The sequence below is a fragment of the Neltuma alba genome, unplaced genomic scaffold, assembly GCF_004799145.2.
Source record: "Neltuma alba isolate B1F8T4 unplaced genomic scaffold, ASM479914v2 tig00012030_pilon, whole genome shotgun sequence".
Lineage (NCBI taxonomy): Eukaryota > Viridiplantae > Streptophyta > Magnoliopsida > Fabales > Fabaceae > Neltuma > Neltuma alba.
This window is the reverse complement of record NW_021636597.1, coordinates 1-21,145: the sequence shown is the minus strand read 5'-3', so window position 1 is coordinate 21,145 and position 21,145 is coordinate 1. Positions and strand designations below refer to the sequence as shown.

The 21,145-nt window shown below is 32.9% G+C and overlaps 2 protein-coding genes, 1 long non-coding RNA gene and 1 pseudogene across 3 annotated transcripts; all 4 read right to left on the bottom strand.

The window, feature by feature from the left end:
• Positions 1-2,740: 2,740 nt before the first annotated feature.
• LOC114721347 (putative glycine-rich cell wall structural protein 1) lies at positions 2,741-3,382 on the bottom strand. Its single transcript, XM_028907165.1, has one exon. It carries the CDS (start codon positions 3,380-3,382, stop codon positions 2,741-2,743), a length of 642 nt encoding a protein of 213 aa, XP_028762998.1.
• A 6,094-nt stretch (positions 3,383-9,476) lies between these two features.
• On the bottom strand, positions 9,477-11,665 carry LOC114721346 (putative Myb family transcription factor At1g14600). Its single transcript, XM_028907164.1, has 5 exons — positions 11,416-11,665; positions 11,155-11,231; positions 10,772-10,808; positions 10,069-10,235; positions 9,477-9,719 (listed from the first exon to the last, which is right to left on the bottom strand). Exons 1-5 carry the CDS (start codon positions 11,663-11,665, stop codon positions 9,477-9,479), a joined length of 774 nt encoding a protein of 257 aa, XP_028762997.1.
• Positions 11,666-16,267: 4,602 nt separating this feature from the next.
• On the bottom strand, positions 16,268-17,149 carry LOC114721345 (uncharacterized). Its single transcript, XR_003738068.1, has 2 exons — positions 17,066-17,149; positions 16,268-16,702 (listed from the first exon to the last, which is right to left on the bottom strand). It is a non-coding gene; the product is annotated as an uncharacterized LOC114721345 (long non-coding RNA).
• A 489-nt stretch (positions 17,150-17,638) lies between these two features.
• LOC114721343 (L-ascorbate oxidase homolog) lies at positions 17,639-20,159 on the bottom strand (annotated as a pseudogene).
• Positions 20,160-21,145: the final 986 nt, after the last annotated feature.

The window sequence follows — 21,145 nt, the reverse complement described above, 5'->3', positions numbered from 1 at the left end:
AAATAAAATAAAGGAGAAAAAAATCCCACGAGAACATACAACAACTATGATCCTTTGTCAAAATCCGCCTGAGTAATACAAGATAGACGGTGATCAAAAGTGCAAAAAATGCCATTCATCAAATGAGAAGATTTAGTTAAAAGATTACCAAGGACTAAGGAGAAACTCCTTTATAAGTATAAGCAAGGCTTAATACAATTTTTAATTTCTCAAATTTATTCTTATTTTGATTTTGATTCCTCAAGTTTCGAACTATATGTTTTGATCCCTCAATTTTTTTTATTTAAAAAATTAATCCCTATAATTCAATAAAAAATTGAATTATTTTACCCTCTTAGGAACCAAAACCAAATTAAAAACAAAATTGAGGGACTATAAATTATACTACTATAAACCTGCCAGTCTCTATGAACAAATAACCTGGTTTCATCAATAAGATCTCTAAATGGGTGATTGCTGTCAATTTTAATTCTCTCTCTCTCTCTCTCTCTATATATATACTCCTCCGGTCCTTATTATAAGACCCAATTTGACTTTTTATTTGGTCCTAATTATAAGACCCAATCCATTTTTTCTCTTATATTTATGCATTTTTTTCCAAGATAATCCTTTTAATAATGATAGTTTTAGCCAATATACTTAATTAGCAAGGATATTTTAGGAATAACAACACTTATTTATTATAAATAACCAACTTAATTTACTTCCTTAATCTCCTCAAATAAGTCAATTGGGTCTTATAATTAGGACCGGAGGAGTATATATATATCAATATCATTAACATCAACGTCAAGCATAACATCAACAAGCCACAAGCGTTGAACGGCCTTTTCTGTGTTTTTGGATGACAACTTGTCTTCAAAACCTGACTTCAATCTGAATGGGCCAGATAGGCCCAATTGAAAATGGGCCTCCAGTTTATTAGTTGTTTTACTGTTTAATTACCCATTTGCAAATACCGAATTTTTGTTTTTGGATTTATGCTGGCTTTTTTTGTTTTTGACCAGCACATTTATGCTGGCTTTTGGGATTCTGATCGATTGTTGCCTCTATGGAACCATTCAATTAAAATTAATTTAATTCATGTCATTTTTATATTTAAAATATATAAATTTGAGAAAGTTAATCTAAGATTTAGTTTACTTTTAAATTTCGTAAATCGAACTGCTCTCAAGCTGAATTTTTAGCTGAAGAAGTACCTTTAGGTAATGAAAAGCATTTTGTAAAAAAGAAAATAAAAATTGAACTAAAGAAAAGCATACCTTTTATCTAAATGAAACTTTTTCTATATTTTGAAAAAAAATAATATCAGTAATTTCAATAAAAATCATATGCAGATTTTTTTAAATAAAATTTGGTATAAATAAGAGGATTTACTATATCTTGCTTTATACAGTATACATATTTTACGAAAGTATAAGTTTTTGTTCGAGAAGTTTGATGACAAAGTAACATGCATTTGTGTACGTTATTTTATATTGGTAAAAAAAATTTAATATTATCTTAAAATATTAATCTTGTCAGTTAAAGTGACAATTAAAAATATGTTGTTCCTCGTTGACTTAACCATTATACCGACGTACTAAAATGAAGTATAAAAATTACTAAATTACGTGGTCTAATCAAATAAACATAGTTCCTTTACGATATTTTTCTTTTTCTTTATTTTAATTCCTTTTAATATGATAAAGCAAACACATCCTTGATAACCAAAAAAGTTGATAAAGTTTTTAATTTAGAACCTTATGGTTGACATGTATCTGATCCCAGTTGTTATCAATTCATTGATGTGATGATATAATTGGCGCCTGTGATGATATTGAGAGCTTTAACAAAAATTGATAGGCTCCTAATATTTAAAATAAAAAGGTACTAATTTTCTATTAATGGACACATGCTTCTGGCTAAAAAGATCACCCACTTAACAAATACAATATTAATTGCAAAGCTAGCTCATGGACCCAATAATAAACAAAACCAATGATCTGACATAGACAATAAAATTATTTGAATTCGGGGGGGGGGGGGATGGTAATTTATTTTGCATGAGGATCATGAAATATGATTCACCTCTCTACGTATAACTACTAGAAAATATGGCTTTTAAGATCAAACAAATTAATAGGCTTTTGATGGGATATATGTTATGGAAGGAGGGAGATAAGGGAGCTAGGGTTTGTGAGAATTGATATTGATGGCAGTGTTACCAGATCCTCCATTTGTTGTTCCCATTCCAAACCCAAATCCCATTCCCATTCCAAATCCCATTCCTATTCCATTTCTGTTGTTGTTGATATTTTCTCCTTTGCCTTCTCCATTTCCTCCCCCAATTCCATAGCCACTTCCTCCCCCGCTACCATATCCTCCTCCATTTTCACCACCTCCTCCTCCGCTGCCGCCTCCTCCTCCTCCTCCCATCCCACTCATACCCATACCGGCACCAAAGCCACTACCATGACCATATCCTCCACCACTATTGCTCCTACCACCACCGCCTCCTCCTCCTCCCATGCCCCCATTCCCCCACCTGCTCCGAAACCACTTCCATAACCTTCCCCTCCTCCACTAGAGCCACCTCCACCTCCTCCTCCACCACCACCACCTCCTCCATTGTTGCTTACACCAAAACCTGCACCAAATCCACTACCTTCACCATGTCCTCCACCATTGCCCTTACCTCCACCATCACCTCCACCACTGCCTCCTCCACCTCCTCCACCTTCATTTCCCATGCTAGCTCCTACACCAAAACCACTACCGTGACCTGAGCCTCCGGCACTTCCAATGTTGCTTCCTCCTCTCCTCCTCCTCCTCCTCCTCCACCACCACCACCACCTGCAGCACCACCTCCCCCAACACCAGCACCTGCTCCAAATCCACTTCCATGACCAGATCCTCCGGTAGTACCACTTCCACCACCTTCTCCACCTCCTCCTCCACCACCTCCTCCACTTTCACTTACTCCAACTCCAGCTCCAAATCCTTCTCCATGGCCAGACCCACTACTTCCACCCTCTCCTCCTCCTCCTCCACCACCACCTCCTCCAATACTACCTCCACTTGCACCATATCCCTCACCACGTCCAAAGCCCCCACCACCTCCATTGCCGCCACCACCACCACCCTCTCCTCCACCACCACCATTGCCAGCTGCTTCATTATCTCTCACACCTTTTCCAAAGAAACTCCCACAGCCCCTCCAACTTCTATAAGAACAATAATCACCATTATTTTCACCACCAAACCTCCATCGGTTTGGATCAACAAAGCCATTATCATGAATATCCACGTCCTTCCCTTGAACAATACCACTCAAAGCGCAAAAGGTACTCCATGAAAGCAAAGCCACGAATGTGAGCTTAGCAGTAGTACTAGCACCCATAATTCTCTCTATATGAAACTCGAACTTCGTGTTTGTAATGATTAATGACCCCTCTTCTTGGCCCTATATATAGAGATCCATGTCCATTAAAATAATACAGCATAATATTATATTACTGCATTTCAAAGGGAAGAGTTATGGGCAAAAGATTATATGTGGAAGACATCTAAGTCAAGAAATGTCCAATTAGTGTCCCCTTTGGTCAACCATAGCCGACTGGAAATATTAAAGAACTGTAAGCGAAGTTAATGCTTCTGATGTATAATCAAATCCAAAATTTTTAGTATTGTTGCTTATATATTAATAAAATTTAGCTATAGAGCTAGAAAACATGGTTGAATTAGAACTAGTGGAGTAGGTGACTCTATCATCTCGATATGTGCGAAGAAATTCGAGAGCATGTATAATTTATACTATTGTGAATAGTATAAAGGAAATGATACATGTGACGTTCACTTCAGTTTTATTCTTCAACATGTTCCCACTAATCCAAAATAAATTGATGTATAAGTCGATATTAAATTTATCATGGTCATTAGCTAAGATATATTATTTTCTGTTCTTAAGATAAGAGTTATTTAACTAATTTAAATAGATTAAAAATATTAGTTAAATAAGTTATTTGTAACAAATATGAGTTGGTTTATCTAAAGTACTATTTTTAATCATGACTAACTATAGAGCAGAACTCCTTGTATGTGTAATTAATAAGGATACCTTGAAGAATGAACTATAAATTTAAAAGCCAAAGTGTATAGAAGTCTTATATTTGTAACCTGATTCAACCCTCAAGTAGCTCTTATCTCAATGAGTGGAGGTAGAACATAGAAAAATACAGGCATTTGTCACTCCAGAAAAACAAGAAATATTTGTAAATAATTGGAGAAAATGTCATATTTAGATCATTTCGACCCCCAAAATTATGTATTTATTTATTTTTAGAAAATAACATGATATCCTCTTTTCTTCCTTGGATGCTATATTGACCAATATTAATAAGAGGCAAAGTGACTATATCGGAAAACACCCATTCGGAAGCCATGTGAGAACTAACATGGAAAGACACAAAAGTAAAGCGTTTTGGCCACTTAGGGATATATATTAGTCGTAGTCGTTAAATTGTTTGGTTTGGTGGAGGCTAAGACACTTGAAGTGTACGCGTGGCAAAGTAGATAGAAGGCAAATATCCTTCTTCTTCTTCTTATTCTCCTAAAGTTTCATCATTCAGATACATACAAGAGTTTGATACAGCTTGGCTTGCTGGTTTTTATTGGATCCTTGATGGACCACTCTAACCATTAGCACTACATTTTTAGATCTTTTCATTATATAATTTCATATCTGTCAGTCATATGCTCTTAACAAATCACATTGCAATTCCTCGTTAAAGGGAGCATAATAATTACCTGCAGCTTTATTTTATTAATCATCTATATACATATAATAATTAAGCTTTAATTAAACCCTTCACTTAGTTTGAAGCATATGGTTTAGTGGGTTTACTTCCATATCTTTGCAATTTTCTATTAGTTGATCAGTGTTGAAAGTAAACGCATCAAAGTCAATCATAGTAACAATTAATACATGAATAAATTAAATCATGTATTTATTATTCCTGTTGTTCTATTAAAAATTACTCCCTCCGGTCCCTGGAATCAAGAAAAGGAGGGTATGTATGTCATTAGATACGTCTGAAAATGGAATAAATTTTCAATATTATCCATATTTAAATAAACAATTTTGAATTTTATATTATGTTCTCTTTCATTTTTAATAACTTTAAATAAGAGTAAAATTAGAAAAAATTTAATATTTCATCAAGTAACTTATAATAAGGATAATCCATCTCTTATCTAAAGGTACCTCGTAATAAAAAAGAAGAGAGGGTACAAACTTGTTTTTTATGTTTAAATTGCACATAATTTTTCTTAAAAGTAGAAAATATGTTTTGATAGAATTACACACAGATAGTATGGCTTCTTCTTTTTTTGATAAAGATAGTATGTCTTCTCGTTTCAAAGCTACACAAACTTCCTTGGAAAATGAAGGATAAGTTTAAAAAAAAAAAAAACTCTTTTGATTTTATTTATAAGTCACTTACAATATTTCATAAAGATCAAGAAAAATTTTAAATTTTATTAACTTTATCAGATTAAAACTCAACAAATTTTTATATTTGACGAGAACAAAATCAACATAATTATAAATAAACAGTAAAATTATATATTTATATAAAAAATTTCTTCTTATATCCTATATAAATAAAACTATTTTTTTTCACAAAAAAAAAATAAGACTATTTTTTTTTTCTCGTTTTGCTTTATAAATAGGACCTATATTTCAATATATTTTTTATGAACTTTTTCCTGCCAACGATTTTTGATGAAATTATAATGGTAAGACTTATATTCCATTGTTAATGAGATGATAATTAATGATTTCAACAACTTCTCTAATTAATGCCTGCCACGTATCAGAGGTGCCACAAACAACGAGGCATTATTAAAGCCATATCGAATAGAAATTAAAACAACTTCAAAGAGACAAAGACAGTGCCCTTGTCTTCAGGAACAGATCAATTGTTAGACATCAACAATCTTCCTCTCCAAGATTTTTCTTATTACGGTAATCACTTTACAAGATTTTATTCTTCTTTATTAAATCCTCTCTTTCTCTTTCTATAGATTTTCATCAACTTGTTTAGGTGTGGATATATATAATTAAATATATATATACAACTCAACTACTCCCACTTTGCCACTTGTACAACAATTTAGTAAAATTATCTTTCAGATGTAACTCAACAAACCGCAAATGTCTATAATAATCCCAAAAGTGGAATACAGTCACCAATGCCTATATATACACACACACAAACATACACATATATAGGTATAGGTTATCTCAATAATATTAGTGTTGATTGAACTAATTATTCTTCAAATCTTAAGACATTATAAAATTTGCAAATATTTTCAGAGATTTATTTTATTTTATTTTTTAACAAATAGAGATATACAAAAATCTCTTTTTTCCAGGAGGTTTATAAAAATCGATAAAATATACTTCTCTGATCCTATTTATAAAGCACTTTCAACATGTTTACATATATAAAAAAAAACTTTAAACTGCATTAACTTTTTATTAAAATATATCGTCTTTTCAATTTTGCCTCTATTTAATATATGCTCATTTCAAAAAGAATAACTATCTACACTATAATAAATAAAGGACAATATGGTATATTCACAGTAAAAATTTAATAAAACGACTTATAAATATGACTAAAAAAACATTTCTCTCTCTGGCCTATAAATAGGATCAGAGGAGTATTATGCATTATTTTTTTGGCCAATCATATATTATACATTATTAATTGATACGCCGAATCAACATTTAATACTTGATATATTTAGTCCGTCCGCGTCTCCAAAACCAAAAAAAAAAGAGAGTGAAAAAAATGAATTTATAAATTTTAGATCTCGAATTTTTAATATTTGAGATGAAATTTTTTTTTAAAAAAAAGACACTAAAATATCCTCAAAAGTACTAAATAACAAATAAGGGTGGGTGGATTTTAAAATCCCAAATCAGACCCTAGGTACTATTTTAGAATTTTAAAATATTGTGAAATGACAACACTGTCTTTACTTTTGGTGATTACTTTTATATAGCTATTGACTACTCTAATTTAACTATTGACTACTTTTGTTTTTAAAGTTCTGGTGAATACTTTCATATAATTATTAATTTCACAAGAGTAGTAAATAACCAAACAAAAAGTAGTCACTAGATCTCCAAATTTTTTGAATTTTTGAAACAAAAGTAGTCAATAGCAAAACTAGAGTAGTCAATAGCTAAATAAAAGTAGCCATCAAAATTTTAAAAATAAAAGTATTCAATCACAATACTAGAGTAGTTAGTAATTAAACAAGAGTAATCATCAAAGTTTTAAAAATAAATGTACTCCATAGCTAAAAAAGAATAGTCAATACATAAGAAAGAGTAGTCACCGGAGTTCCGGCAACAAGTCATTAGAATTCTCGTGACATGTTATTGAAGCTTCGGGGTTGGCCACTGGCAAGGTTGCCAGTGCCAGAACTTCAACGATTGAAAGTGCTGAGGTAACAGTATTTTAAAAAAATAGTTAAAAAAAATAGTAAAGGATATCTGTGTAATTTTACAAGATTTGAAAATTCTAAATAGTATCTGAGGTCTGAATTGAAATTCTGAAATTTATTTATTCTTATTTGTCTTTTAATATTTTTTAGGGTATTTTAGCCTCTCTTTTTCTTTTTTCTATCGCAAATTTTCGTATGTTTTTTCCTTCCTTCCTTCCTTCATGGCCCCCCCCCCCCGGCGGGAGGCTTTGCTATGTCGTGATTAAAAGCCCTTGTTGAAGATTGGCCCAATAAAAGTACAGGCCCTTTCGGATGATCCCAGGATTATCACCAGAGCAAATCAAAGTAGTGGCGTACAAAGCAAACTAGTCAAACAGCAAAACAATATTATATTTACAACCAGCAGGAAGTTGGGTCTAGAAAAGACTAGTCCCTTACAATATGCTAAATCAAAAATCGAATCCTACTAAGAGAAGTGTTCATATTTAATGTCCTATAATGCCTCAGATGTGTAATAAAAATACACACATATATTATAGTTACGCTCATATATGCCACCCTGATCCTTAGTACTTCCTCCGGTTCATAATACAAGAAGTTGGTTTTAAAAAAAAAAAGGCCAGTTGACAAAATAATTAATGATAGTTTTTCACTTTTAACTCTTGTTACACGGAAGAGAGAGGAGAGATGAGAGAAATTTTTTTTTTTTTTGTAATCATATTCTTTAATAGGGGTAAAGTAGGTCATTTCTATTAATTTGGAAAAAAAAAAAAGACTTAACTAACATTCCTTGCTTTATGAAAAAACTTAACCAACTTTTTACGTTATGGACTAGAGAGAGTATAAGTTAATGGAAAAATGACAAAAAAAGAAGTGAAAATTGCAATATTTCAATTGAGACACTTAAGACTTCAAAATTCCAAAGAGGAAGTGATGCCTTATTGAGTATTCTGCCAATTTAGTTAAATGACAAAAATATCCTTATATCAAAAAGTTTATTAATAGTTGTGAACTGACAATGATAAGTGTTGAATCGCAAATGACAAGAAATATACTGATAATGACAAGTTATTTATTAATAAGCTATGAACTGGTAATGACAAGTGTTAAACAACCAATGATAAGGAATATATTAGCAAAGACAAGTTTGGTAACTTTTTTTTTTTTAAAAAAAAATCTGATACAAGGGCATTTTAGTCATTTGACTATATTTGTAAAATACCAAATCAGACATCACTTTCTTTCTGGGGATTTTAAACTCTTAGATGCTTGAATTGTAATATTGCAATTTTCAACTTCTTTTTATATCATTTTTCCCAAGTTAATTGCAGGAAAAATTTTTTTGCCCTAAATATAAGTCTCTTTTAGGATATTTAATTATTACTTTTTAATTTTACTCTTATTTGATTCTTATTAAAAAGAGAGAAAGGAGAGAGATGAGGATGATTTTTAAACGTGAAAAAAAACTTAATAAGGGTAAATTTAAAAAATTCTGTCAATTTAATACATTTCTTAGTGTATGAGATGAGAACAAGTTACAAGTAACTTATAATAAGAATCAAAGTGGTATATATAGGGTTAATATGATTGTCAATCCTCACAGTTTGATCGAATTTTGATTTTAGTCTCTGTAATTTCAAATGGTTAGTTTTAGTTTTTATAGCTTCATACTAAGTCTTTATAAACTAAACAGCCAAAACCAAAATTGAATCAAACAGAACTAAAGTTAGAGTTATGGAAACTATGAAAATAAGACTAACAATCATATTAACCCTATATATATATATATATATATATATGTATATAGGTTATGTAAATTAGGGGGACATGTACGAAAATGAAGTAAATAGATCCAGGAAGACATTGATATTATGATGAATTTAGTAGAGTGAGTGTGTGTGTGTGTGCGCGTGTAAGGGAAGGGAGGTAGAGTTAGAGTTATTTTTTGATGATAAAGGATAATATATAGGCACTTAGAGATTGGTGGTGGTGTTGAAGGAGAGGGTGAGGTGAAGAGAGACATCATTTAGGGGAAGACCAGGGGGGTTGGATTGCTTCATCAGCCATGCCCGAAAACCTTTTGAGCTCATTGACAGAGACAGCTTCTTGTCGTCTTCGACACCCACTCTCTCTCCTATCTCCTGCAAATCTTCCCCTTCCAATCTTTGATCATTACCACCAGCTCCACTTTCTGCTTTCATCTCCTTCCTCTCCTCCTAAACACATGATAACTGGAATTAATATCAATATCAATATTATTCTTTCGCCATGATCTCAATTCAGTTTACATTTCCTTTCGTACATATCCCTCTTTTCAATACATTCTAATGTTTATTAGAATCATCATTGCAATCAAATCTCATTTTCTTCAAAACTTGATCTTAAAGTCACTAGCAAGTTGAATCGAGTCCTTCTATTTAACATCAAAGTGTTAGCTCTTATACTAGAACCAGAGAGAGTATGTATGTACTAAAAGCTCAGGCTCAAGTCTCCATATATTATATGGCCACTAAAAAAAGTGGAAGATCAGAATAGAATTAAATGAGGGAGAGGGAACATTATTACAGTATCCGCGGGGCTTTTGAAAAGGTCGTTGAAGATGATATAGGAACGGGTCTGCTCTCTGACACCATGAATTGCTTCTGATGTATTCTCCTCCCTTCTTCCATCTTTGTCATCATTATGTTCTTCCTCCTTAATATTATTCCTGCAACTCCGACAATATGGAGAAGCTAATCAAAAATGGCAACTTAACTCATTATATTCTTCCACACTACCTACCTTGCTTACGTACGTAAAATTAATTAATAAATTCATAAAATCATTTAACCAGACATTATATATATGGTTATTAAGCTTGTACCATGGCGCTTGGATAGCTTTAAACTTTGCCAAACAACAGTGAGTTGCGCATGTTTGGTTTTCTTCATTCTCTTCGCCATAACTTTTTGATGTGAAGGACGAATCTTGTAAGAAACCCACTGCCTCTTCATTCTTCTTAGCTGCTGCTGAAGCTGCTAAATTTTGTTAATTATGTGCATGCACACACACTACATATGATCTTATCCGAAATTCTGAATTAATTTTGTGTCGTGTGGAAAATATTATATTTTATGGAGAAATGATCGAAGAATATTCGATACCATTTTCGTAATATTGGTCAAGGAATTAAAAGGGAATCAAGTTGCAGGTTAATTATTCATTAATTACATTTTTTTGGGTATTAATTACCAGCCAATTTAGGAAATAATAATAATTTTGCACGTACCTTGTAGCGTCTGCTCATGCTTCATGCTCCTGTACATCTGTTAATAATTAATAAAGAAGCATAAAGGTCAAAACCATATACTAAAGAATTTGGAAACTAAAAAAATTATTTCTGAAAGAAAAATGGTTTAATTTAATCAGTTTTTTAACCAAGAAAAAAGGAAGGTCTATCGAAGAAGAAGAATGAAGTAACTATATATGTAGATTACACTTTTGACCGGGGAAAAAAAAAAAAAAACTACGCAGATTACAAAGTAAAATTACTTAAAAATCATCACTTTTGCTATTTATGAGATAGAATTCATCTTATATATTTACACAGCCTAGGACCATTTAAAACAAGTTAAAATTAAACCGAACATCCCATAATAATCGATGCTGTACCTGAAGATGGCTTTTGACATGAGAAATGGTAAGGCCCTTAACATTCATGAGCTGTAAGACCAACTTAGGTGTTGCCCCTGCAAAATTCAACATTAATATAAATTGAAACCTGTTTATCAACTTTTTCAAAAACACTCCAGGAATGTCTTGTAAGAATAATATATGTTTTTCAGTCATTATATATAAGAGAAGAAGAACAAGAACAGGAAGAATGATAAGAGGACAAAATTTGAGAAAAACTTAATTAATTATATTATATACTCTCTTCTCCCCCAAGCCTCTGAACTGCAAGTAAGAAGCAATGGTGAAGATCAGATGTCCACCGAAGCCGAGGCGTTTTGGACCGTACATAAGGCCTAACGGCCGGCGATCTCCATCCCAAACGCCGGTCATTATCACCAATAATTGTCATCTCCGGTGCAGCCCTAGTGCCAAGTGAAGAAGGAGGAGGAGGAGGAGAAAGTGATGATATTGGAGAGACTTTGAGAGAGTGTAGTTGAGACCTCTTCATTAATTAATAGTAACTTTTGTTAGTGTCCTTATAATTTGTGTTGCTGGCTAGCTAGGAGCAGGCGGTTCCTAAAAGGAACAAAAGAAGAATAAATATACTAAAGGCCTTGTCCTTTTGTGACCCCTTCATGAGCTTGTAGTCTTACACACTTTCGATTGATAGAAGAAAAAAACACGCAGTTTCAGATCTCTCATGTAAAACTTCATAAATTCCATTTGAAATATAAAGCAGACAAATCGAATCTTCATTATGTGGGTGTGTGTTCCAAATACAAGAGATAGTTAATTAAAAGGTATATTTTGATTTTAAATGTAATGCCTCAATCAATTCTTGTCTCCCAAATCTATAAATTTTTTCCAAATTATTCGCATTCATTGCATATATTACTATCTCTAGTTCTAAATATAAGATATACTCCTCTAGTCTTATTTATAAGTCACTTCTTGCATGTTTCATATAGACAAAAAAAAAACATTAAACTTCATTAATTTTCATTTAAAATTTAACAACTTTTTAACTTTATCCCTATTTAATATATATTTTACTTCATGTAAATAAAGTCAACACAATAATAAATGACGGGTAAAATTGTACATTCATGCAAAAAATATCTCTTAATGCCCTACAAATAGAACAAAAATGCATTCTCTCTCTGTCCGATAAATAGTCTGTCCGGTAAATAGGACTAGAGGAGTACTTTGTAGTTCACTGGTATGGTATTAAAGGAATTTTTATCAATCAAGATAATAATGATTAAAATGGTATTTTAAGAAAACCATAGCATAGTTATAACAAATGACTAAACTAAGAAATGTTCATAATATATGTAAGGGTTAAGGTACATGCAATGTCCTGAAATATTTCATTGGATGCATCGAGCATTTTGAAATATTTTCTCAGATGCATTTATTACTGTGAAGTATTTTTTGGTATATCCAGTACCCTGAAGTATTTTTTTTAGGTGCGTCTAGCACCCAAAAATATTTTTGGTGTATTTAGCACCAAGACAAAAAAAAAACTTCAGAATACTGGATGCATCTAAAAAAAATATTTCGGGAATATTTGGGAATACTAAATACACTATAAAATACTTCAGGGTGTTGGATGCACATGAAAAAATATTTCGGAGTACTGGATACACCTGAACCTTATATGCAAATTAGTTACATCTAGCTCCTATATTCAAAATTGGAATTGAAAAATTATTTTGCAGATTCTTAAATGATGAGATGTGGTGGAAACTCATGACTCAAAATCCCTAGTATAATAGTAATTCACAAAGTTATTGGCTTCATGATGAATTGCATGAAAATGGAAGGTTTTAGAAGGCTATATATATTCCCACCAAGAAAGTCTAAGTATGATATCATTTTCTTCAGATCATGATATTTTTTTCGGACATTCTGTCTGTTTATAATAAGGACAAAAGATTCTGCTGTCTAATTAATTTTCTTTTCTTTTAGTCTTGAAATGCCACAGCCACCTTTTTTTTTTCTTTTCTGAAAAAAATAAATTGGTATAGCTTTTAACATTTGATCAAAACCCCACAGCCATTGATTATATATTCCCTGCAGTTCTGCAGATTCTTTTTCTGCTCAAATAATCAAAGACCTCTCCATTTATAAAATAGCACTTCCCCTGTATTTTTTTTTTAAAAAAAAACAAATGTTCCCATCACAGTAATTATCAAATTATTACTGCAGGCTGTAACAACCCAGTCAGTAAAACCATAATCTTCAGTTTAAGGGCTCAAGAGGAGAGAGAAAAAAGGAAACAATTAAGGGGAAAATCATAAATGAATTAGAAAAGAATGTGTTTTTATGTATAAATTGAGGAGATCTCCTTTAGTCATAAAAAGGATAGATAAAGTAAAAACATTGAAAAGAAGAGAAATTCTTCATATAGCTACACAATCATGCATGTGAGAAGAGAGATCCAAGAAAACAAATTTAGGTGCGAAGTTTTAAATTCAAATATGTATGAATAAGTTGAATGACTTTGAAAGAGTTACTCTCAATTAGAATAAAAAAATACTTAAATCTAACTCAATAATAATGAATATCATTATACCATATATTTGTATATGAAGAAAATAAAAGCAACAAGAGAATATATAATTCCAAGTTCCACATCTTATAATTACATCACCAATCCAGCTGGTTTCTTTTATCTCTATTTTGAATATATCACATCCAGTTTCTACTGCCAATCCAAATGGGTCCTTAATGATGGGAGAATATTAAATTTTAGAAAGATTTTCAGAAGTTAACTAAGATATAAGTTGACATAAGCAATGATGTCTCCAGAGGAAACTTATTGATGAAAACCCAGAATGTCATATTCGAAGAAGCTACACTAATCAGTTCATGAAACGCTCCGGTTATCCGGGGCAGAGACGACGGCCATGTGTGTGTATTCAAACGTTGTTGGGGGTTAGTTGCCACGTAGGCATAGCTCGCATGTCGGAATTTCCTCCCACGCTCACACCTTAGCTTTGCAGGGTATGGACATAGGTAGATGCCATTGGTTGGAATAAGCAAGGAGGCTTTACTTGGAAGTTTCTGGGGACAAAGCCGAGTTTGCTGAGAAAAACCAGACCTCACTGACATGCGAATGCATGGAATGGAAGAGATCAGAATCAGACCAGGCGGTTCAGAATATTGCAGAATATTCCCTCTCATGTGTCTGGTCTTACGTAGGATTCCAGAAACCCTGCAGTATCTTCACTGCTCATGTTGTGTGTGTGTGTGTATTTCTTGACTCTATTCAGAGAGTACTATATTTGCTGCTGTCACCCCCTCCCTTTAGACTTCAAAGAACACTGCAATAGGAACAACTTTAATGGATTCTTACAACCTTTGACCAGTGTCTACATACACATATTTGTCATAAAAGCTTGTCATGTATGAGGATTGGTGCAGATCTGTGTATATGCTTGGTTGGTTGTTTAAAGCGGCCTTGGAGGGGTTGAGCTTAAAAGTAATTGTTGAGAGTGATTCAACATATATATGTTTAGCATTTCTCCTCAGTGATTTGTATTCATTTTTGTCATATTGACAGGTCTGCTGGATTTGAATTCGTTCTAGTAACGAGTGCAATAACTTCATTCATACATTAACATACGCATAGAAGCTAATAGAGTGCAACTTGGCAAGCCGCAAACCATCAATCGAATAAAGAATTACTGATATTTTATCAGAATATATGCTACCTCTGATCCTTAATAAAAAGAACTCGTTTGAATTTTATTTTGGTCTTAAATATAATTTAAGACCCCAATTTACTTTATCTTTCATATTTATTTATTTTCAAAATAGTCCTTGTAATAATAATAGTTCTAGCCAATATATTGATTAGCAAGGATATTTTAAAAAAATAAGACCTAATTATTATAAATAACTAACTTAACTAATTCGTTAATCTGTTCAAATTAGTCAACTAACTCTTATAAATTAAGGATCGAAGGTAGTATGATATTTCCCTTGATGCCTGTTTGACATCGGGGAAGAGTTTTTTTAATAGAAGTAGGGTTAAAAATTTGTTTGGTATACTCATAAAACTCTAATATACTACCTCCAGTCCTAATTATAAGAGTCAGTTGACTAATTTGAGGAGATTAATAAAGGAAGTTGAGTTAGTTATTTGTCCTAATTAAATAGGTGTTATCTTTCCTAAAATATCCTTACTAATCAAGTATATTGACTAGAACTATTATTATTAGAAGGGTTACTTTAGGAAAAAAAATATATAAATATGAGAGACAAAGTATATTGGGGTCTTATATTTATGACTAAAATAAAAGTCAAACACGGTCTTAATATAAGGATCGGATGTAGTAATTTTTAATTAGTATGTCCATTTATAATGTGAAAAGAATATATGCTCTTGACTTAAAAAGTCCCAACCCACCATCCCAGACAACATAGCCGTGCCACCAAAAATTAGGCATTTTTCCTTTTTCATTAGGCAGTCGTAGGATCACAGGGAAAATGCAGGCATCCCAACAAAAATTATCATAAAGTGTATAACTGTATACCAGTTGTATAGTGACAATCACCAGCAATGATTCTGTCAAGTGAAAGAAACTTTTCAATCTCTCTCAAGATTAGGTGTTTGAAAAAAAACTTCCCCTAACTAGATCCAACAATACGCTAATCTATGGTAACATTGAATTTTGAAAATCTACACTTTCCTCCTTGCGACGCATTAATTCTAGTTGGTCTTAAATGGTACTATCTCCGGTTTTAAATATAAAAACAAGTTAGAAATTAAATTTATCCTAAATATAATATCTCAATCCAATATGTCTCATAAAGTTATAATTAATTATCTAAAATATCCCTATTGATTATACATAACAAGAGTTTTCATCCAATGATAATTATGATTAAAAAGAGTGTTTTAAGAAAATCAATTCATATTTGTTATAAATAACTAACTTAACTAATTTTTTTAATTTATCTAAATTAATTAATTAACTCTTATATTACATACTAGTGGTGGTATTAAACAAGAAAATCTTAAAAGGATTTGCCCAGATTGTGACCTCAATTCAGTACCAGAAGCTTGATAAGTCATTGCTAAGAAATTCAAATTCCCGCCTTTGATCAAAATCCAGAGCTGAAGATGAGCTCTAGAATTTAAATTTCCCGCATGTTAACATAAACAAATCCAAATCAATGACATTATGTCACCCTCTCGTGACAATCAAGAATGTACGATTCTACTTACATAAATTAACAAGACAACATTTAAGTAAACTCTTCGAATACAGGCAATCAAATTCTCAACTCAACATCAGATGTTTGACTTGTCTTGTCCTCGTCAGAAAGGCCTTGTGTGACGACCCCTTGCCCTGCCACAAAGAAGAGCATTCTTTGGGACTGGATATTCGTCTCTATAAGACTTGGAAGGTGTATATACCCTAAGATAGAATTGCTGCCCCAAGTACTGCCTCGCCCAGTTCTCAGACCTTATGTTCCACATTCCCACGTTGTCCAGAGGCATGTAGATCGCTGTCCATGACCTTGGGTATACCTGAGTTCATTTGGAACAAGACAGCTTTGTTTCAATAATGGATTATACTGCAAGATAAGAAACTTTGACACACATGTATCCATTAAATGACTTCAAGAAAACTTCTTTTCCCAGATCAGTCAACCGAAGATTAATTAATGCTTAATGTTAAGATTAGGATTAGTATATGAGCAAAAAAGACCTATAAAGCTAATGAGTATGATTTGGATGCAGAGATAATGAAAAGTTCAAAAGACTTCAATGGATCTCTCCAGTGTTTGAGGTTTTTCTTGATGTACCGTTTACAAGTTAAATGTTCAGCCTTTTCTGTTCAGTCACAAATTTACTCAAATGATTGGAAGGACATTCTTCCATGGTTTTTACCTGAGTGGTGCATCTAGCAACAGTGTCTCTCAGATTGTAGCTATTTCTACTTGCAGCTGTCCACTGGCCACTACCAAACCTGAACATTTCACAAAATGGCAAGTCAGATATTTAGAATGGAAACAGAAAAGGGTAAATTACACTTGAGACTCTATATTTTGGCCCTAAATAAATTCGCCCTAATAGTCTCATGCCATTGGTTCTGTTATTACTAATATAACTTGTGTACAATCATAAAATAATGTGAATTATTTGTTAAAATGTTTCACAAATGACATTCTATGGAATTCAATAATGTTAGGTCCATGAAAACAGTTTTAACTATATCAAATTTCATTTAAAATACACAATGACAATGAACAAACCAATATGCAATAATGAACTTTGAGGTATGAACAACCATCACTACTTATTATTTCAAACAACAATATAAAAAATATCTATTACCCAAATGAAAAGGAATAGCAAGCAAAACCCTAAGGAGATATCCACTTGACAATGTAACCAACAAAGGAACAGAAGACAGTTTATTAAGGATATATGCTAGCTTACCCACAACCCGAGGAATAACCATCAATTGCCATGACTGAAGAGTGTTTTCCCATTTTGGAACACAATCTCCACAAATTCTCTGAAATTAGCACCCATGACCGATGTTTGGAGGTAGCCATTTCCTCCAGTGGGGTAGCTAGGAATGCTTCCGACATAGAAAACTCCAGGGATATTGAAGTAATCAGCAAGCTTTAATGAGTATCTGGTTGTTGAAATGAGACACTATTAACAGCATACCTCTGCTTCCCATTGATAATAGGAGCAGAGTTTGCAAGCACAATGGTTCTAGAAGGCTTGATCATTCCATAGTGGTAGGAGCCCTGAGGGTTTGGTCTTGGTCCACTTGCTGTCAGATTCCATCTGGTTGGAGCATCAGAAAAAAACAATCTTAGTCAATATTGGATAGTTTCCCATTTGAAATAAACCAATAAAGAATGCTATGACAAGGTTCTAAAAGATGTAAGAAACACTAAAATCATGGCAGAACTACTTACGAATAAAATTTAGGTCAATCGGTGTTCTTGATGGTAGAGGATAAGATAGGGTAAATTATAGTTTCCCTGTGGTTTGAAGGGCGCCATGCAAATTTTTATGGTTAGTTTCATTATATTTTAATTTCTTTGGGGCATTTGGCCTCAAACATAAAAGGAATATACACTCACATTAAATTGATGACAAAAAATTTATTAGTAAAAGTATTTCTTTTTATTTATAATTCATATGGTTTGAGTGTCGAAAGCTGTTACAAGGCTAAAATTGAATATCTGCTTAATTCCCATAAAAAGCAGAGTGCATTTACCAATAAAAAAATGACAAGCACATTGCACTTGGCCCAAAAAAGGGAAACAAAATCTTAGAACACTATTATAAGCGAAGCAAACTCTTAACCATAAAGTCCTTCACTGCATTAGCATTCTCATGTAGATGAAGACAGTGAGAATGATAAACAGAGCAAGAGGAGTGTAATAGTGTAATAGTACATCAGTTTCAAATTCAAACAGATAGACTTTAAAAGAAAATAATACTTTAAATAAATGATGAAGTGAAAGACAAATAAAGCATACCGGATGGATCTGGCCTGCCTGACAGATGAAACAACATCCAGGGTAGGTCCTACAGGAACAGGACCAGAAACCCCCTTAAAAGAATTGCTGTAATGAAGAACGGCTGTTGTTGTAAGTACCCTTCTGGTGAATCTTGTAGAGACCACGACATAGTAATCCTGAGGGGGCTGATTAGCAGTGACCAGCACAGAGTAGCTTTGACCAAGATGGACGTCAAGAGAAGAGTATACATTTTGAAGTGTATGTGACCCTTCTACCTCTACAAGTTTCATCGTGTGACCCTGTATCCTGAAGTTTATGGATGTTGTAAGCCCCACATTTGATATCCTGAATCTATATGTCTTACCTGCAATATACGATAATGGAACAATGATGTAACCACAGGCACAACCTTGGAAGTTTGTGAAAAATGTCAGCTTTTGTTGCAAAAAAAATTGAAATTTAGCTATGAAGCACCAATGGTTCAAAAACTAATGCTCAATGTCTGTTAATCAAGACAGTTCACAAGTTGGTCTTGGCTATTTTCAGTTACGACTTTTGAAGGAGGAAATAAAAAATAAAAATGATCCGAAGTCTTGGCCAACTAGGATTACTCAACCTTGGAACTTGATGAACTGTTGTTTATTTATTTAAATTAATTTTGAACAAAATTCTAAAAATAAAATGCACAGATCTTTAAGCCTTAAAGTTTTTAAAGCCATTTGATTATACGCTTTCAAGATTAAAAATAAATAAATTATATATATTAATCTTCATAAATTTAAGTTCAAGCCAAGCCTAGCTAGGCTTAGGCCTTTTGACAACTAAGCTAGAAATTGATTATAACTCAAGTTGGGTCTCAATCAAAATCCCAGATTTAATTTGGACTTCAAATTGAGATTATTTGTTGGGACTGAGCAAGCTATCCAGTGCATGACCAAGTCTGGAGTCAATGTTGATGCAGTTCAGTAATGACCAAAACCTAAAATGGGGAATCAAACTTTATTCAGAAGCCAACCTTGATCAACTGTGAAAGTGTAACCATTCCAGCCACGTCCATTAATGAGAAGTCCATCAGGGAATGGAAGATTATGGCCATTCTCAAGGAGTCTTCTTAGTCTCTACATATTACAAAACAGAAATTAGCCGTAGTTCAGTAACAAGGAGATAAATTAGAGAACCTGAAAACAGAAGGGAAGAAACTGAAACAAGTGTTATAGAATTATTACACGGTAATCTGTCTTGAACCAGTCTCCAGCAAGAACAGGGAAGTCACCAGCAGGAGAAGGGAAGGGACAGGTATTTTAGGACGGCTCCAGATTCTGATAGAGCCAAATGCACCTGCAGCTTTCTGCATTCCAAGAGATGGGAAGTAGAAATAGCTTCCAATCTGGTCTTTAACCTGCAGATTGTATGTGAAGTTCCGCCCAGGCAAGATAGGGCAGTTTGTTCCAAACACTCCATCTTGCCACGAGTTCCTCCTGTGCTGTAACCCATTCCTGCACAATGGTGAAATTAATCAGGCACTTGTTACACAACATTTTTGTCGTGGCACCTTAAGTTTCAAGAAGCTTCTAAGATGTCTATGTTTGTTTGATACACTGGTATTTAAGGTTCTTCTTGTTGTTCAAGATGACAGAATGCGTAAGATGATGTCATTCTAAGTGTTGTTTCATGCCCAAAGTTTCAGAAATTGATATAAGTACCTAAAATATTTGAACTGTTAAAAGAAATTTTAGTTATCAGAGGCCATTGTATTTGTGGTGAGGAATAGGCACAAAATGTTTTCAATTATAATACTAATCAATAACTAAAGAAATATCACAAAATTATCAGCAAAGTTATGTAAATCCTTGGTAGGATTAAGACATCAGATGTAATTATAAGAACTTGACATTGATAAGCTTCCTCCAATATTGTAGATGGTCTAGATAATGAGATCACTCCCCATCTGTTAGTCATTCACAAAAGTCATCTTACGGACACTTTCCTATTAAATGGAAAAACCGAAAGACTACAAAATTAGAATGTTAATCTTAGATGAAAAGTAATTTTCTCTCTCGTAAGTTAATCAACTGTTTGAAGAAATGCAGAAAATCCAAATCCTTACTCGACCTTACAAGTTACAATTATTTTTTCATAATGATTACAATTAATTTTTGTGCAGTAAAGACATAAGATAGCATGTGGGTTGGTGAGATTCACATGTTGCCAAGTGCTTCAGAAGATTAATTTAATAAACATTGACGTACGGTGCCAGTAAGTTGCCAACTGCTAAAACAGAATATTTTAAGTTTTTAACATGCCCAACGAAGCCTGCCAGAGATTCGTGAGACCAGTGTCGAGTTACTTATTATAGGGCTCAGATTCTTAAAATTAATCTTTATTCAATTCATAATGCAAAAACCATGCCAAATTCTTCGGTCGTTGCTTACCAAATATGCAAAAAAAAAAAAAAAAAATCAACTTGTGTTGTTCCGCCAGA

Coding starts and splice junctions, on each gene's coding strand:
- LOC114721347 (XM_028907165.1), bottom strand. CDS start 3,382: ATGGGTGCTAGTACTACTGCTAAGCTCACATTCGTGGCTTTGCTTTCA.
- LOC114721346 (XM_028907164.1), bottom strand. CDS start 11,665: ATGAAGAGGTCTCAACTACACTCTCTCAAAGTCTCTCCAATATCATCA. Junction 11,232..11,415: donor GAGGCTTGGGGGAGAAGAGA/GTATATAATATA, acceptor TGAATTTTGCAG/GGGCAACACCTAAGTTGGTC. Junction 9,720..10,068: donor TCAAAAGCCCCGCGGATACT/GTAATAATGTTC, acceptor TCATGTGTTTAG/GAGGAGAGGAAGGAGATGAA.